This window comes from Scomber japonicus, chromosome 19 (genome assembly GCF_027409825.1).
Source record: "Scomber japonicus isolate fScoJap1 chromosome 19, fScoJap1.pri, whole genome shotgun sequence".
NCBI classification, from domain to species: Eukaryota; Metazoa; Chordata; class Actinopteri; order Scombriformes; family Scombridae; genus Scomber; species Scomber japonicus.
In genome coordinates this window covers 16,154,895-16,170,083 of record NC_070596.1, presented here as the reverse complement: position 1 = coordinate 16,170,083, position 15,189 = coordinate 16,154,895, and the positions used below count along the sequence as shown (strand labels likewise).

Sequence of the window (15,189 nt, the reverse complement as noted above, 5' to 3'; positions counted from 1 at the left end):
AGGTTTTCACTTGTATGTGTGTGTGTCTGGAGCAAATCATAGAAGGCTTTTACCAGCAGTGGTTAAACTCAGGCATTCATTTTCAGGGGCCCATTTGCCTCCTTTAAAAAGGTCTCTGAAGCAAAATACCAGATCTTCTTAGGCGATTGATTATAACTGAGGATGTGAATGTCAGCAGCTGGCAGGTAACCCAACAAAATCTCTCAGACCTTGCCCTGCAGCCAATTTCTCTGTTCACCAAAAGACTGTCTGCATTTTAATAGAAAACGTTAGACCCAAGTGCACACTGATGCAAGCACCACATGTACTGGACTGACCTTTTCTGTTTGATTGAATAATGTGATGAAAAGCCGATCAGGGCACCTTTTAAAAGGAATGCCCATCTCTGCTAGTATGATCCTGTGCATTTTCTTTGTCTCCGATCTATATTACCAAAACTTGACACCAGCTTTCACTTGAAAAGTTACAACTGATAGCCTGGGGCCTCATTACAGAAACTAACTCTAAAATCCTATTTGATCTCAGTTTAGGATGACATTTACAACTCGTATGTTAATGGAGTGGACAAAATATTAGGAACACTATTCAATATAATGCACCCTAGTACACTACCGTCGCCCACTATGACCTCAATAATAAACATAAAGCAGAATTATCACCTTCCTGACAATGTTGACAAAACCTGAAAATGTATAAACTTCAATGTAGAATGTGTATATATATATTATAGCAGAGTTATTGTAACTGTATTGTGTAATAAAGAGGCCAGTGCGTGTATATTTGCGTTTCAGATCAAATTGGCCTGTAGGTGGCAGGACAGAGCCTCACTGTCTTGTGCGCAAAAACTGAGAAAAGCGACGAAGAAGAAGACAACCCACCGGAAGAAAACCTTTCCCCTCAGCGGTTGTTGCAGTCGCTTAAACATCCATGGTAGCATGAGGTTGGCGGGCTGTTGTTCCTGAGTGTGCTGGATGTATTTGTTTAAAACGTTGCTGCTGAACTGGTGACCAACACTTTTTAGCCAAGTAACTCACTACCACGCGGTCTCTTTTCAGTCGGGTAAAGCCATTAATTTACTTTTACAACACGTTATTTCAGTCCTAGCTAGCATTTAGCTTGCATGCTAAGTAATACGATTTTAATGGTAGCAGACAAGTAACCGGTGTGCGATATTGTCATACTTTATCTCTAATGCGCATTGCACCGTTAACTATATTGTAGTATAAATGTGTTGTTAATAAAGTAAAGGAAAAAATAAGTCATGACCCGCCCTACTCTGCCTGTGATTGGTTAACCGTGATATTCTGACCTTAATCCCAACCAATCACACTCTTTATACCTAAATCTAACGAATGAAGGCACCAATTAGAGGCAGAGTAGGGCGGGCGATGACCATCCTAGGAAAGAAATGTTGGTAACCGGTGTGCTGCCAGCTTGCTAACGGTAGCTACCGCTGAATCTTAGAAACGTCAAACCCGTAGCGACATCGGCAGCGTATCTCTCCGTCGTTTGTGTAGGACAGTTTACCAATCTGTCTACCTACTTCCTCCGTAGATACGTTAGTGGTGGGAGCCCAGTCATGCCGTCCAGTGCTGGACCCAGCAGCCCCGCCGCTGCACTCGCCGAGGCGCTGGAAAACTCTGCCCGACTGATCGACAGACACCTGCAGGATGACCGCTGCTTTCCCGACCTGTCAGAGCTTCTCAACGTCCCCTCTCACAGTAAGTCATGAGGAGAGAAAGATTAAACAACAGCTGTCGAAAGTCTCTGGTTACACTGAGGCTATCATGCAAACCACAAATGTTAGATTAAAGTAAATACAATAGAATAGATATTGACCAAGAACATGGATACTAATAATGTGAATCTCTCTTGGTGCTTTTAGATGTTGTTTAGACAAATATATGCACATAAGAAAGATGTGAGAGTTATTACTTGATATTGTGTAATGTTATATGAATATGGCTAGGGGAGATGTAGTTACAGTCAGAGAGTTACATAATGTGGTTGTATCATGACTACAGGGTAATATGTTTTCATTTACAGATACACCAATACTGATATCGGATATTGGTCTGATACTGACCCAATTAGATGGATCAGTTATCAGTGACAATGGGCTGATCTGGTATTGAATACCATTATTTTGATAAGTAACAATTAGATATTTATATCTTATTGTATTCATTTGGTTTTACAAAGTTAGAAAAACAATCTCTAAATCAAGTGTGATGTTGCCTTTCACATAAAAGAATGACCCCAGTCTCTTTCACACAGTGAGGCATACAGCTTATTAATTAAACACTGGTATTGGATTGGTACTCGCTGTCGGCCGATGCCCAAAGTCCAGGTATCGCTATTTGGACTGAAAAAGTCGGATCAGTATATATGAAAATATTTTAGTCAAATTCCCACACATCGTTTGATGACCATACTCTGATATGTAATCATGTCAGTTCTTCACTCTTTTGTGAAAGAAGGTGACCAAAACTTCCCAAATTCATTTACACAAACATGGTGTCTTTTTCCCTCTTGACAATAACAGTGCATAGATTATTATATTATTATTATTATTATAGATTATTGTTTTCATTCAGTCTGTATCATAGTAGACTACATTTTTAGAAATGCCTCTCTAAAACTGTTTAAACAAAAACTGAAAAATCATAAACCCCATGAATGTAAAATTTATTACAGGGTTGTTGTATCAGACTGTGTTTCTGATTTTTAAACAGAACATTTGGCACCAAACTGCTGAGTGTGCATAGTGCATAATTAGATTGTGTTTTTGTTACTTGTGTCTTTAGATATGCCGTCCCTCTCTGGAGTGTCGGACATGGACTATCCCCTCCAGGGAGCAGGTTTACTGAGTGTGCCAAATCTCCCGGAGCTCAGTGCAGTCCGCAGAGTCCCTCTACCACCAGAACTGGTGGAGCAGTTCAGCCGTATCCTTGTCAGGAAAAACTAATCCACTGCTTTAGATTGACCCTTAGGTTTCCATCAAATGTAAAGTGAAAATGTAAAGTTGATTGCTCCTGTCTTTGTTGTTAACACGTAGAGGACATGACCAAGTTATGAGTTTCATCTTAACAGTTTTATAGATATGCAATGTAACTGCATGATGGGAGTGTTTCCTGAGCTGTGTCGAGCATGGCTTGCTATTGACAACGACATATTCATGTGGAATTATGAAGACGGGTGAGTATGTAGATTATGGGCAGACAATGACCATGATAAACATTATAGGTAACCAACTGATGTGCACCCACAGTGCATTTAAACCTAAAGTGAAATGTATGTATTTTCTGCTTCCTTTCAGAGGAGATGTGGCCTATTTTGACGGCCTTATTGAAACTATTCTGGCAGTCGGTCTTGTAAAACCTAAACAAGGTATGTGGAAACACCTCAACTCACCCTTCATTTTGATTTCTTCCTTTATTCCAGTCATGTTAATGATTTCTGTTTCTCTTTCCAGGGATTTTACAGCCACACATTCACTACCTCTTAGTTTTGGCCACCTCTGTGGATGTAGTGATTCTGGGACTGAGCTTCCCTAAGGGTCAAACTGGTGAGTCTGTCCTACAATTCAATCACAGTGACACTGCACATGATTTGTTCCCTTGTAGCATTTGATTGTGTAGATGCCAGTGAATCATCTTCTTCTGAAAGTTCTATTTTTAAATTAATTGAAATAATAGCCATAACATAATAACAGTCCTCTGGGGTATCCTGTTAAAAATAATCACAGGAATAAATTAAATACATTGTTGTTGTTTGAATAATCAAATATGTACAAACAAGTTCCAGATATTCGTCAGCAATGCTATATATAGGTTAGGGGTTACTGCTGTGTACATGATGACTGACATGACTCCTAAATAAAATACCCCTCTGCATTTGAGATCTGTGAAAGTCTGTGAAGTCATCATGAGTAAAAACTCAACAAATTTTGTATGTACCAATTTTCACCCAAAATCAGGGGGTTATGTTACAATGAATGAATGCAAAAGTATTTAATTGCCTTGGTACTTGTATAAAAATTGGCATGGGATGTGGAGCGAACTTACAACAGTGTTATTAATGATATGCACCCGTATTGATTGGACTCATCATTCATTGTCATTGTTGTGTGCCTCTGTTTTTATTTTAGGGTTGAATGACAGCATGTCTGGTGGGATGCAGCTGCTTCCAGACCCGCTCTTCTCCATCCCAACAGACAACACCTACATCCAGTCCATTACTTCTACAGACCTGGGTCGCATCTTTATGGCAGGAAAGGATGGCTGTCTCTATGAGATAGCTTACCAGGCTGAAGCAGGCTGGTTGAGCCAGCGTTGCAGAAAAATCAACCACTCCAAAAGCTCACTATCCTTCCTCGTCCCCTCTGTGCTCCAGTTCTCCTTCTCTGAAGACGGTAAGAAAGAGGGGATATATTTGCAGGGAAAAAGGCGTCCTAGATCTAAATAAAATTAACTTTTGTTGTCCTTGTGCTCTGTAGACCCCATTATGCAGATTGCTGTCGACAACTCCCGAAACATACTGTACACACGCTCAGAGAAAGATGTCCTGCAGGTATGATGTTTACAATATATAGTTTTTCCCATAATTTCAGATAAGCAAGGAAACATACAAATCTGTGGTGCTTGAAATAATTATAAAGTTGGCTGTTGTTTCAGGTGTATGATCTGGGTGCTGATGGGCAGGGTATTGGTCGTGTGGCAACAATGTCGCAGAGCACCATTGTTGCAGCTGCTGGAAACATTGCCAGGTATATCTCGGTTTGTTGAACATCAAACATTTTTCCATCAGATTTGTCAATAATAAATAATAATAAAACTCTTTTTTTTTCCCCCTGTCTCTTTGAAACTCTCTTACTTTTGTAGGACAATTGATCGTTCTGTCTTCAAACCCATTGTCCAGATCTCTGTGATTGACAGATCTGAGTCCTCAGACTGTCACCTGCTCGCTGTCACACATGCAGGTAAAGATGAACAAACAGTAGTGAAGATGAGCAGAATAGTAAGATACATATAAGGTTACATGAAACATTTTCCCCCTTATATATACCTGTACATATTCTGTTTCTGTAGGTGTGCGTCTCTACTTTAGTACTACACCTTTTGCCCCGCCACACCAGAAGCATATGGCTGTTCGACCGAGCCTGCTAGCTTTGGTTCATGTCCGTTTGCCACCAGGGTTTTCTGCATCTTCTACCTTGCAGAAACCTGCAAAGGTCCACAAGGCACTACACAGCAAAGGTAAAAAAATAATCTCTGCTACTCTATTATTTAATTGTTTTCCAGACAATGATCAGCTATCCAATGTACAGGAAAACAGTTGACAAGGCTGTACAAGCTGCCTTTTAATGACCTTTTCTTTGTCTAATTGTTACAGGTGTTCTGTTAATGGCTGCTTCTGAGACTGAGGACAGTGAAGTTTTGTGGTGCATCAACCACGACTCCTTCCCCTTCAAGAAACCCTTGATGGAGACTCAGGTCAGCTCACAAGAAGCATACAGAAATAGAACTCATTTTAGCTTTCTTTAGACCACTGAGTGTGCCTCTGTAGTGCAGCTTGTGTAGAATAAAGTATTTGTTTGTTTGTTTTTTGCTCACAATTTCAAATAACACATGATAGACAGTAGAGAATGCAGTTACTTATATTATACATTAATTTATTTTCTGGATATTGTGGCTGACTTTTTGTCAAACATGAGTTTTGGTAGCTATAATTCTCAACACACTGGTTGATAGAAACTCTGCATCATGTCTCTCTTCTGTGTGGTATTACAGATGATGTCTAATGTCGATGGACACTCTTGGGCTCTTTGTGCCCTTAATGAGGAGAAGCCAGTCAAGATTTGGAGCCCTCTGAACAAGGACCAAATCCCCATCACTGATTCACCCGTGGTGGTCCAGCAGCACAATGTCCCTCCTCAGAAGTTTGTTCTTCTTTCTGCAAAGGTTAAAACTGCTGTCATGACTCTTCACATTGCTACTTCCCTATGGCTCCGTTTGTTAAAGTGTGACATAGTGTGTCTTAGTTTTGCATACTAATTGTGGACTTCTTGTGTAGGGGAGTCACATCTTCCAGAAACTGCGTCCAGTAGACCAGCTCCGTCACCTGCTGGTGAGCTGCGCTGGAGGAGAAAGTGAAGAGATTGAACGATTCTTCAAGCTGCACAGGGTATAATTCACCATATTCTGTCTAATTTATATATACACATGTTGTGGCCTGCTGCCTGCATGACACACAAATGCTTTAAAGCATTCAGCCTCAGACTGAAGTGTGCAGGCTCGTTACACAAACACTCATCTATTTGATTTGTTGCTCTTTTGTGTACAGGAGGAGCAGGCGTGTGGCACATCACTGATCCTAGCTTGTTCCACTGCAGCTTGTGACAGAGAGGTTTCACAGTGGGCCACCAGAGCCTTCTTCAGGTCAGATAACACTGTTAATACATGGACACATTTACACATTCACACTGAAGAAAAACTAAAGACAAGTCTTCTGTTAATGTTGTGATCAGATATGGAGGAGAAGCACAGATGAGATTCCCTGCAGCCTTGACATCTCCCAGTAATGTAGGACCCGTGATGAGCTCTCCAGCACCAGGTAAATGATGTTTAGATACTGTCCACTCTTGTGAGTGTGAGTGTGAGAGAGGGGAGGTATAAATAAAGACCAAACTTGACAACTTAAACCCCTGTGGAATTGTCATATACCAATATAATGTAATATAAAACATCTTGGGCATCACATTTGATAATACTGCCATAAAATACATGTTTAAACTATTATAATTTCTGTTACCCGCACCCCAGGCATTGTGCCTCCAGCTTTGGCTACTCCTTTCACACCAATGCCCTCTGGCTCTGCCCCCATTGCACCCATGTCAGCTGGCCCAGAGGTGATTTTCTCAGGGAAGCACAACGGTATCTGCATCTACTTTGCTCGCATTCTTGGGTCAGTAAATCCTCTTACAATTTATCACGTTGGCATATTTTGAATGTGTTTTCTTAGTGAGAGCCTCAATATGTGCAGGTTCAGTCAGAACTGTCCATACTGAAAGATGGATCTTTCTTGTTTTCTTCTGACCTGACTTTAACAGAAATATATGGGATGGGAGCCTTGCTGTTGAGAAAAGCATTAGCAAAGGAAATCAGACTGTTAATATTGTAAGTATAGAAATCACACCAAGTATCCATTTGCAAAAGCTAAAAAGTGGTGATACGCGTTTAAAATGATGCTAGTGGGTAATAAGTCAATGTTCTTAAATATCATCCCCACAGTTGGAAAGCAGCGTTGGTTCATTCGATCTGGAGTCGGTCCTTGTGGAGCTCTGTGGTTTGCGGGAGTTTCTTGATAAAAACTCACAGTTCAGTCCATCCTCTCTCGGTGGTGCAAGGTAAGAGCTCCTCTGATAACTGGTTTGTTGATAGCTGAATAGGTTCTATTAATACAATGTAATACATCTCTTCTAAATAGATCATCACTGGTTACAAGTTAAAAGTAAATCTACAATCATCACTGAATCACAAAGAACCAAACATTGCTGCTGCTGCTCCATGTTTCATTATTGTTAACACACTGCTTAGCAAGTTTTTATTTTTATTTTATTTTTTAAAAAATCAACTGCAATACCAGCTGTAACTTCAGTTGATGGCCTGCGACCAGAAGTTTATCTTTCATGAATCTTTCAGGCTGTAGAGGGCAGTTAAGATGCATGAAAGGGGGGATGAAACCTGAAAAAACAGAATCCTGCTCTGTATAATCTCTCTACTGTATCCACGTCTTGTTTCCCATCCCCTATGGAATAACATCTGTTCTGCTCCTTATTAGCTTTAGCTCCCCTGCCAACCTGCAGCAAAGGCTGCTGGGATTTATGCGTCCTGATGGTGCCAACTCTCAGCAGGTCCAGCAGGAGCTCCAGAGGAAATATCACAGTGAGTTATGAATGCAGATTTCCACATTGTCCCTAATTGTGTCAAGATAATATTTTACATGAATAACAACATGATATTTTTTTTTTTGATGTACCAACAAAAATGGCAAGCTTTATATTCACCCTGATTATTTTACACCTGATATCTTTCTTTATATCATTTGTGTGACTCTGTGCTCTTCTTGTTTCCAGCCAAGGCTCAGGTCTATGAGAAGGTGTCCCTGCAGGGCATCCAGCAGTTAGTGCATCGCTCCTATCAGACTCTGGCTCTCTGGAAACTTCTTTGTGATCATCAGTTCAGCCTCATTATGTCTGAACTGCCAAAGGTACATGTGTGCTCAAACACTTTACACACTCCTTCATTACAAACAGATTCCGATGCTCATACATCATCACTGCAGTGTTTATCCTTGTACCTTCCTGATTATAATAACTCTGTTTTCAAACAAAAATCTGGTGTACAGTGTGTGAGCACTCCTTTGTTCCTGCAACACTAATTGCTCACCCACTTTTTTTCTGTGTTTTGTAGGAGTTTCAAGAGCAGATGAAGGGAGCAAGTTTTAAGGATGTTGTGATCCAGGGGAAGGAGCTGTCTGGGGCACTCGTCACAGCACTCATTAACGTCTACATCAAAGATAATGCCTCTGTGGATGCTATCAGCAATCACCTGCGGGACATTTGCCCTCTGCTGTACAGCAGTGATGATAGCGTTTGCTCCAAGGTACATACAGTACACACACACACACACAAACACACACACAGAGATGGTGTTTGTGGGCCCTTAAAAGTTCTTATAACAGTCTCAGCTCATTATCATAAAACATTAAAAGGTACTAGATATTGTTAAATTTGTCAGTCTTTATTACAGCCCCGGGGGAAACAAGAGCATTATTGATTCTCCCACATTGATTCATGTGTCTCAATACTGAATTTGCTGCTTTTGTCTTCCACTCAGGCTAATGAGTTGCTGCAGAGCTCGAAACAGATCCAGAATAAAGTGGATAAAGAAAGAACACTGAGAGAGTCTCTACGGCTCTACCAACAGATCAGCCAGCATACAGACCTGCCGCTCGTCTGCTCACAGTACAGACAAGGTAAAGATTCACAAGATGCATCCACTTTCTCTGCTAATGTCGTTGGTATGTTACTTATGCTGTTGAACTGTTTCAGTGCGATTCTACGAGGGGGTCCTTGAGTTGTGCCTCACAGCAGCAGACAAGAAAGATCCACAGAGACTGGGGCCCCACTTCTACAAGAATGGAGAGCCTGAAGAGGACCAAGTGGGACAGCAAGCCTTCCAGGAAAGGTAACGCAAGAAAGTATAGTAGCTTAATTAATTTAAATTATGTGCTATTGTAGCTTTTTGTCACCACATTTTCCACCGTTCCCCTCTCCACTTCAGACTTTCGTGTTATAAGTGCATCACAGACACCATGCAGGAGCTGGTGAACCAGAGCAAAGCTGCTCCTCAGTCCCCCAGCGTACCAAAGCAGCCTGGTCCTCCTGTCATGACATCTGACCCTAACATGCTCAGTAACGAAGAAGCTACAGCCCACGTGAGTAAGAAGGGGACAGTTGATGCCTTTTTTTGCTTACAGCAGCGTATGTGATCTGCATTTCTAATGAAAATCTGTTGTCCTCTTGTAGTTTGAGCAGATGCTCGGTCTGGCCCAGAGGTCTCAGGACGAGCTGTTTCACATCGCTCTGTACAACTGGCTCATTCAGGCCGACCTGACTGACAAGTTGCTAGAGGTAGTGTGTCTTTGTGTTTGTTTGTTTGTTTGTCTGTCTGTTTTCACTTCAAACTAGCATCATCTTTTAGTTCATTTTTGTGCATATTCTAAATCTGAGGCGTATTGTTTTCCTTTGTGCTCTTATTTGTATTGAAAAATACACAGTTTTGTGTTTGCCGCACACCAGTTTTAACTAATTTCTAATCTGATTTTATGTTCCCTCTCACCCAAAATTTGATGTGGCTAAAGGAGGGACTGTTTACTGCCCTCAGTGAGGAAAAATAAATGAAAATAAGTCCTTTTGTGGTAGTAAAAATAACTGCTATGGGATCAGTATGCTTCAGTCAAATCAGATATGTGAAACCCCCTTCCCCTGTTCTTCCTTCAGCATTGGTATTGACAAGACTGAGTCCAACAATTTCTTTAACTTCCCAATTGTGACAATCATGACCACTTAGGTGTGTAGTCAGGATTTTTAACATCTCTATCAACCACCGTTTTTAACTTTTCACAAAATTACTTTTGTCACCTTTTGTGTGAGCAGCCCGATTGAAACACTGAAGGCCATTAAGTACAAATTGTCCTTGTAATCACTGCTAGACTAGGCATTTGGAACAGCTAAAAACACTCGTTCCTTCAAGTGTGGTCAGAAAACATATTTTATAAACTTGTTATTTTTGTGGGCATTTTCACCCTGACCGCAAATGTTATTCTTCTTACTCAGATTTGTAGTATTAACTTTATTTTCCCTGATGTTTGCAAAATAAAGACGCCTAACTTCCCACAGCGTTTATGTCCAAAATAAGCATGTGTCTGTAAACATTGTTTGTGTCATAAGTCAGTCTGATCGTTTTTGTTTGTCCTCTGTTGTCCAGGTGAATTCTCCATACTTAGAGGAACATCTGATGCACATGATCAAACAGGATCAGAGTAAAGTGCACAACATGGACCTACTGTGGCGCTACTATGAGAAGAACCGTAACTTTGGCAAGGCAGCTCATGTATTGGCCCGCCTCGCTGACATGCCCAGGTTTGTACACACAATAACGGGATAGTAAATTTCAATCCTCCAGAAAACCCCTGTTACCACATGTTCTCACCACCATGTTTTTCTTTCTAGTGTTGTTTGATTCACTATTATAATTGCTAATAGTTGTTTTAATATAACATAATAAACATATCTTGCTTTTCTCTGAACATGCAGCACCGAGATATCTCTGAAGCAGCGTTTGGAGTATATCGCCCGAGCCATCCTTTCTGCAAAGAGTTCTTCCTGCATCTCAGCTCAGGCATCAGATGGAGAGTTCCTTCATGAATTGGAGGAAAAGATGGAGGTATGTATGTGGTGGTGATCGCAGCGAAAAGAAATCTAGATGTGGTTCCTGTATGAAATTAAGAATTTTCTGATTCTGCCTTCTTCCTAGCTTGTGCGCATCCAAGTCCAGATTCAGGAGACCCTGATCAGACAATACTCTAATCATCCCTCAGTGAAAAATGTCATCTCTCAGTTGGACTCAGAGCTCATGGACATCACCAAGGTAACAGGCGGCATCAGGACTCTCAGATTATTAATATCTGTTTTTTTTTTAAAGTTTTTATTGTAAATGTGAATGCTTTGTTAATACTGTGTTACTTTCTCTTGTGTAGCTGTATGGGGAGTTTGCCGACCATTTCAAATTATCTGAGTGCAAACTGGCCATCATTCACTGCGCAGGACACTCTGACCCGATCCTAGTGCACTCTCTGTGGCAGGAAATCATGGAGAAAGGTGAGTGAAATGTCAACACTGCAAAAATGTGCTGTTCTTAAAAACAATTTGCATTTGATTTTAGTGCTGATTGTTTTGCCTCTTGTCTTTTAGAGCTGGGAGACACAGTGATCATGAGTCCAGCAGACAGGATGAGATCCCTCAGTTTGAAACTGGTATCACTGGGGAAGATTTATGCTGGAACACCAAGATATTTCCCTCTAGGTAAACATTCATACCTTCCTGCAATTAGGCTCTGTTTTCCTTACTGTTGGATTTTCCGTTTTTCTGTTTACTGTTTTGTTAACAGTAATATAATAAATTTTTCCTAAATAAATTATGTCAGTATGTCTCTGTGGTACAGGTCTGCTGGGTCTAGGTAATTGCTAAATTGTCCTCCTATTACAATCAGCCTGTTCAAACTTGTCTGCTCTGTGGAGACACTGATTCATTTTATAAACATCCTTGCACGCATGCTCTGAATCAGTTAGGTCCAACTCAAAATATATTTTCCAGAGTAATTAAACAAATTGAGGAGTATGCAGTGCTAACAAGAGTTGATGTTTCTGATGTTTTCAGAGTTCTTGGTGAAGTTTCTGGAGCAGGAGGTGTGTCGATTGAACTGGGATGTAGGCTTTGTCACCTCCACTATGCAGGAGATCGGGGTACAGCTGCCACGTCTTTTGGAGGTCTATGACCAACTCTTCAAAACTCGGGTACAGATAAAATATTATGTTTCATCAATGCCTTCATTTGTCAGCTTTGTTAAAGGTTTTTTGATGAGGACTCTCATTTAATCCATTAACCTGCCTCGTGGATTTTCACCTGTAGGATCCCTGCTGGCAGCGGCTGAAGAAACCTCTGCACTTGGTGGAGTGTATCCATGTGCTTCTGTCAGGTTATGTGGATGACCCCAGCAGAGTACCAACCTATGACAGGTAATCATCATCTGAGTAGCTGTTTAGCTGCTGGCCTATAGAGGGCACTGATGCGTTGGCCTTTTACAGATGCCTTAGTGTGAGTCCCTGGTTGAAATCCCTTTGACAACGAAACCAAAGTGTCCATGAGTAAGAACCCCCCCCCCCTTTTCTGCTTTAGATAAAATCCAAAATTTGGCTTTTCAGTTGTGGTGTTGTATGAAACCTGCATTTTGGAGATAATTTCTACACAGAGTCTTACAGTCTTTTTGAACAGGCCTGATGATAAATCTAACTTATTTATCTTTTTCAGAATGTTTCATTGTGGTCAAATGTAGCTTTATGTAAAATACATACAATTTAAAAAGAAAATATTTTAAGAATGTATTAGGATTCCCTTTGGCCACTACCAAGGTAGCGACTACTCTGCCTGGGGTCCACAAGTATACATAAAACCCCCCAGAAAGAAGTGCATATGAAATAAGTTTGAATCTGCAATGAGAGCAGTAACATTATAATTTACAACGCAGTGAGTGGCTTTTTTGCTGTTCCTAGGCCACACGTAATGTCTATGGGGCGGCTGTGGGCAGGAGGTAGAGCGGTCGTCCTCCAATTGGAAGATTGGTGGTTCGATTCCCGGCTCCTCCAGTCCACATGTCGATGTGTCCTTGGGCAAGACACTTAACCCCTAATTGCTCCCGTTGCTGTGCCAACGGTGTATGAATGTGTATGAATGGTTAGATTCCCCCTGATGAGCAGGTTGGCACCCTGCGTGGTAGCCCCTGCCATCAGTGTATGAATGTGTGTGAATGGGTGAATGACTTGTCATGTAAAGCGCTTTGAGTGGTCGCACAGACTAGAAAGGCGCTATATAAGTACAGTCCATTTACCATTTACCATCTATCAATCACTTGAGTGCTGGCAAGCTACACATAACTGTCAACAGCAGCTATGTTCAGACAGTCAAAGACACATTAGTGACAGAAAAATGAATATAAAACCTTACTCCCCTTAATTTGGTCCAAGCTTAGTGGTTTTAATGTCATAATTTATCTCTGTTAAGGTCAGATAGCTTTGGGTCAGCACTTGTCGTTGTTGTTTTACATAAACTGCTGTGATCATCCTTATAAAACACAAAAAACTGGTTGATATACTGAAATCAGTGAGCCCAGAGCAGATTGCCTAGTCTGTGACTGAAAATTTCAGAACTTGCTATAAGCCTGTAGTAAAGCTGATTGCTTTCCCTCTGTCTTAGGCGCCGATTCACTAACGTGTGCCTTGATAACATTTGTGGATACCTTGTGGAGCTGCAGTCTCTGAGCCCCAACGCCGCCCTTCAACAGACTATCGGCAACTTCAAGTCGCTGCAGGCAAAGCTGGACAAACTCCACTGATGTCGCTGATATCGTTCTTCATCAGGACAACGGACAGGTGACCGTTGGATCTTGCACTGTTGCCTTAATTAAACAGCTGATTAAAAGTATGATTACATTATCTGCAAGCTCAGCACATTGATGTTTGTACAGGCCTTTTTCACCAAACACATTTAAACATGTTGGAGATGGAAAATTCTTAAGATAATTGGTTTCAGGCTCACTGGGACACCTGAATTGAGCTGAGCCAATGCTGATGTTCTAAGTAACACCTGCAGGTTTCCTACCATGCAAATGAAAATGTCTGCTGTGAAAAAGGCCTATTACACAGTACAGTTTGCCTCTTTTTCTCCTCTGTAGTCTGTTGTGTGACAGCCTGGCATGCTCCGTGTTATGAGACAGTGAAAGTATGTGACCGTGAAGAATGAGAAGCCGAAGAGACAATTTTTATAACTTATTTAATGCATTTTGTTCTAAGTCTAAACATTATGCTACAATACAACTTTGAAAAGCAAGAAACTGTTGGTCATTTGCATTGTGTGCAAATAGCTGTGTCAGATATCTAAAACTGACAGGATATTTGAGTTACATGTGTTTCTACGAACATGAAGTCAGACTTCTCACTCAGAATTTTACAAGTCAGTTTTCTTAAATGAAAAATGCACTCAATGATGATTGATTTTGGAATATTTTGATATGAATCCATTTTCAGACTGAAACCTTTCTTTTTCATCACAGGGGAGTGATTTTTATTGTTCTACGTTTCACGCCAAACAAACAGTTCAGTGTTGGATGTTGTAATTATGTACATAAACCTGGCCATGATGTTGTCTCTTCTGCCAAAGGTCATTCAAACTTTATTTTGATGTGTATTTACATTTAACATTTTCTACTTGGCTGATTAAATTTAACAGTTCTGTTGTGAGTACGAGTGCTTTGATGATTGTTATGAGTGTAGAACCATTTTTTTTAACGGTGCTGTTCAGTGCCTCACTAAAAACTTTTGGCCTGCATAGAGAAAAAAAATCCATAAAACTTTTTATAAAGATATAAAATGTGTCATTGCTTTTGTGTATGAGGATGTCTTGAAAAACACTACACCAACTAGTTGTTACCTGCAAACCAAACAACCTGGTGTCCTTAGTTGAAGTGCAGTTTGGTATTACACTTTCTAAATGACTATCAGCAGGAAGCAGCATTAAATTGCTGTGTTTTTACAATGTGACGCTGCAAAGGGAGTCAATAATGAAGTTAATGACATCACTGTTTGTGTTTATGTTATTATCTTTAATTGAAAATGGCACTCAGGGTTTCTCACAGTCATCAGTAACAGGACAGTAATTGCTAATGGTCTTTTTTCCAATTAGCTATGTACTTCAGCACACAATTATGTTTAATTTTTAGTCTTATTAAAAATAATAAAATTTTGTCTTGATGCTGGCTTTATTTTTCTCAATGTCGCATTAAGTACACT

General features: G+C 40.6%; 1 protein-coding gene across 1 annotated transcript; it reads left to right on the top strand.

The window, feature by feature from the left end:
- The first annotated feature begins 935 nt into the window (after positions 1 to 935).
- nup155 (nucleoporin 155) lies at positions 936 to 13,990 on the top strand. The gene is made up of 34 exons (XM_053339713.1): positions 936 to 1,059; positions 1,555 to 1,721; positions 2,808 to 2,945; positions 3,102 to 3,198; positions 3,320 to 3,390; positions 3,476 to 3,568; positions 4,151 to 4,414; positions 4,499 to 4,572; positions 4,677 to 4,768; positions 4,884 to 4,981; positions 5,091 to 5,258; positions 5,395 to 5,495; positions 5,793 to 5,963; positions 6,076 to 6,186; positions 6,346 to 6,440; positions 6,530 to 6,615; positions 6,825 to 6,966; positions 7,112 to 7,178; positions 7,293 to 7,408; positions 7,843 to 7,946; positions 8,138 to 8,271; positions 8,475 to 8,666; positions 8,901 to 9,039; positions 9,116 to 9,251; positions 9,348 to 9,501; positions 9,593 to 9,697; positions 10,554 to 10,708; positions 10,883 to 11,012; positions 11,103 to 11,216; positions 11,326 to 11,446; positions 11,540 to 11,650; positions 12,005 to 12,141; positions 12,257 to 12,363; positions 13,598 to 13,990. The coding sequence occupies exons 2-34, from the start codon at positions 1,580 to 1,582 to the stop codon at positions 13,734 to 13,736; spliced, it is 4,104 nt and encodes a 1,367-aa protein (XP_053195688.1). The 5' UTR covers positions 936 to 1,059; positions 1,555 to 1,579; the 3' UTR covers positions 13,737 to 13,990.
- The last annotated feature ends 1,199 nt before the right edge of the window (positions 13,991 to 15,189 follow it).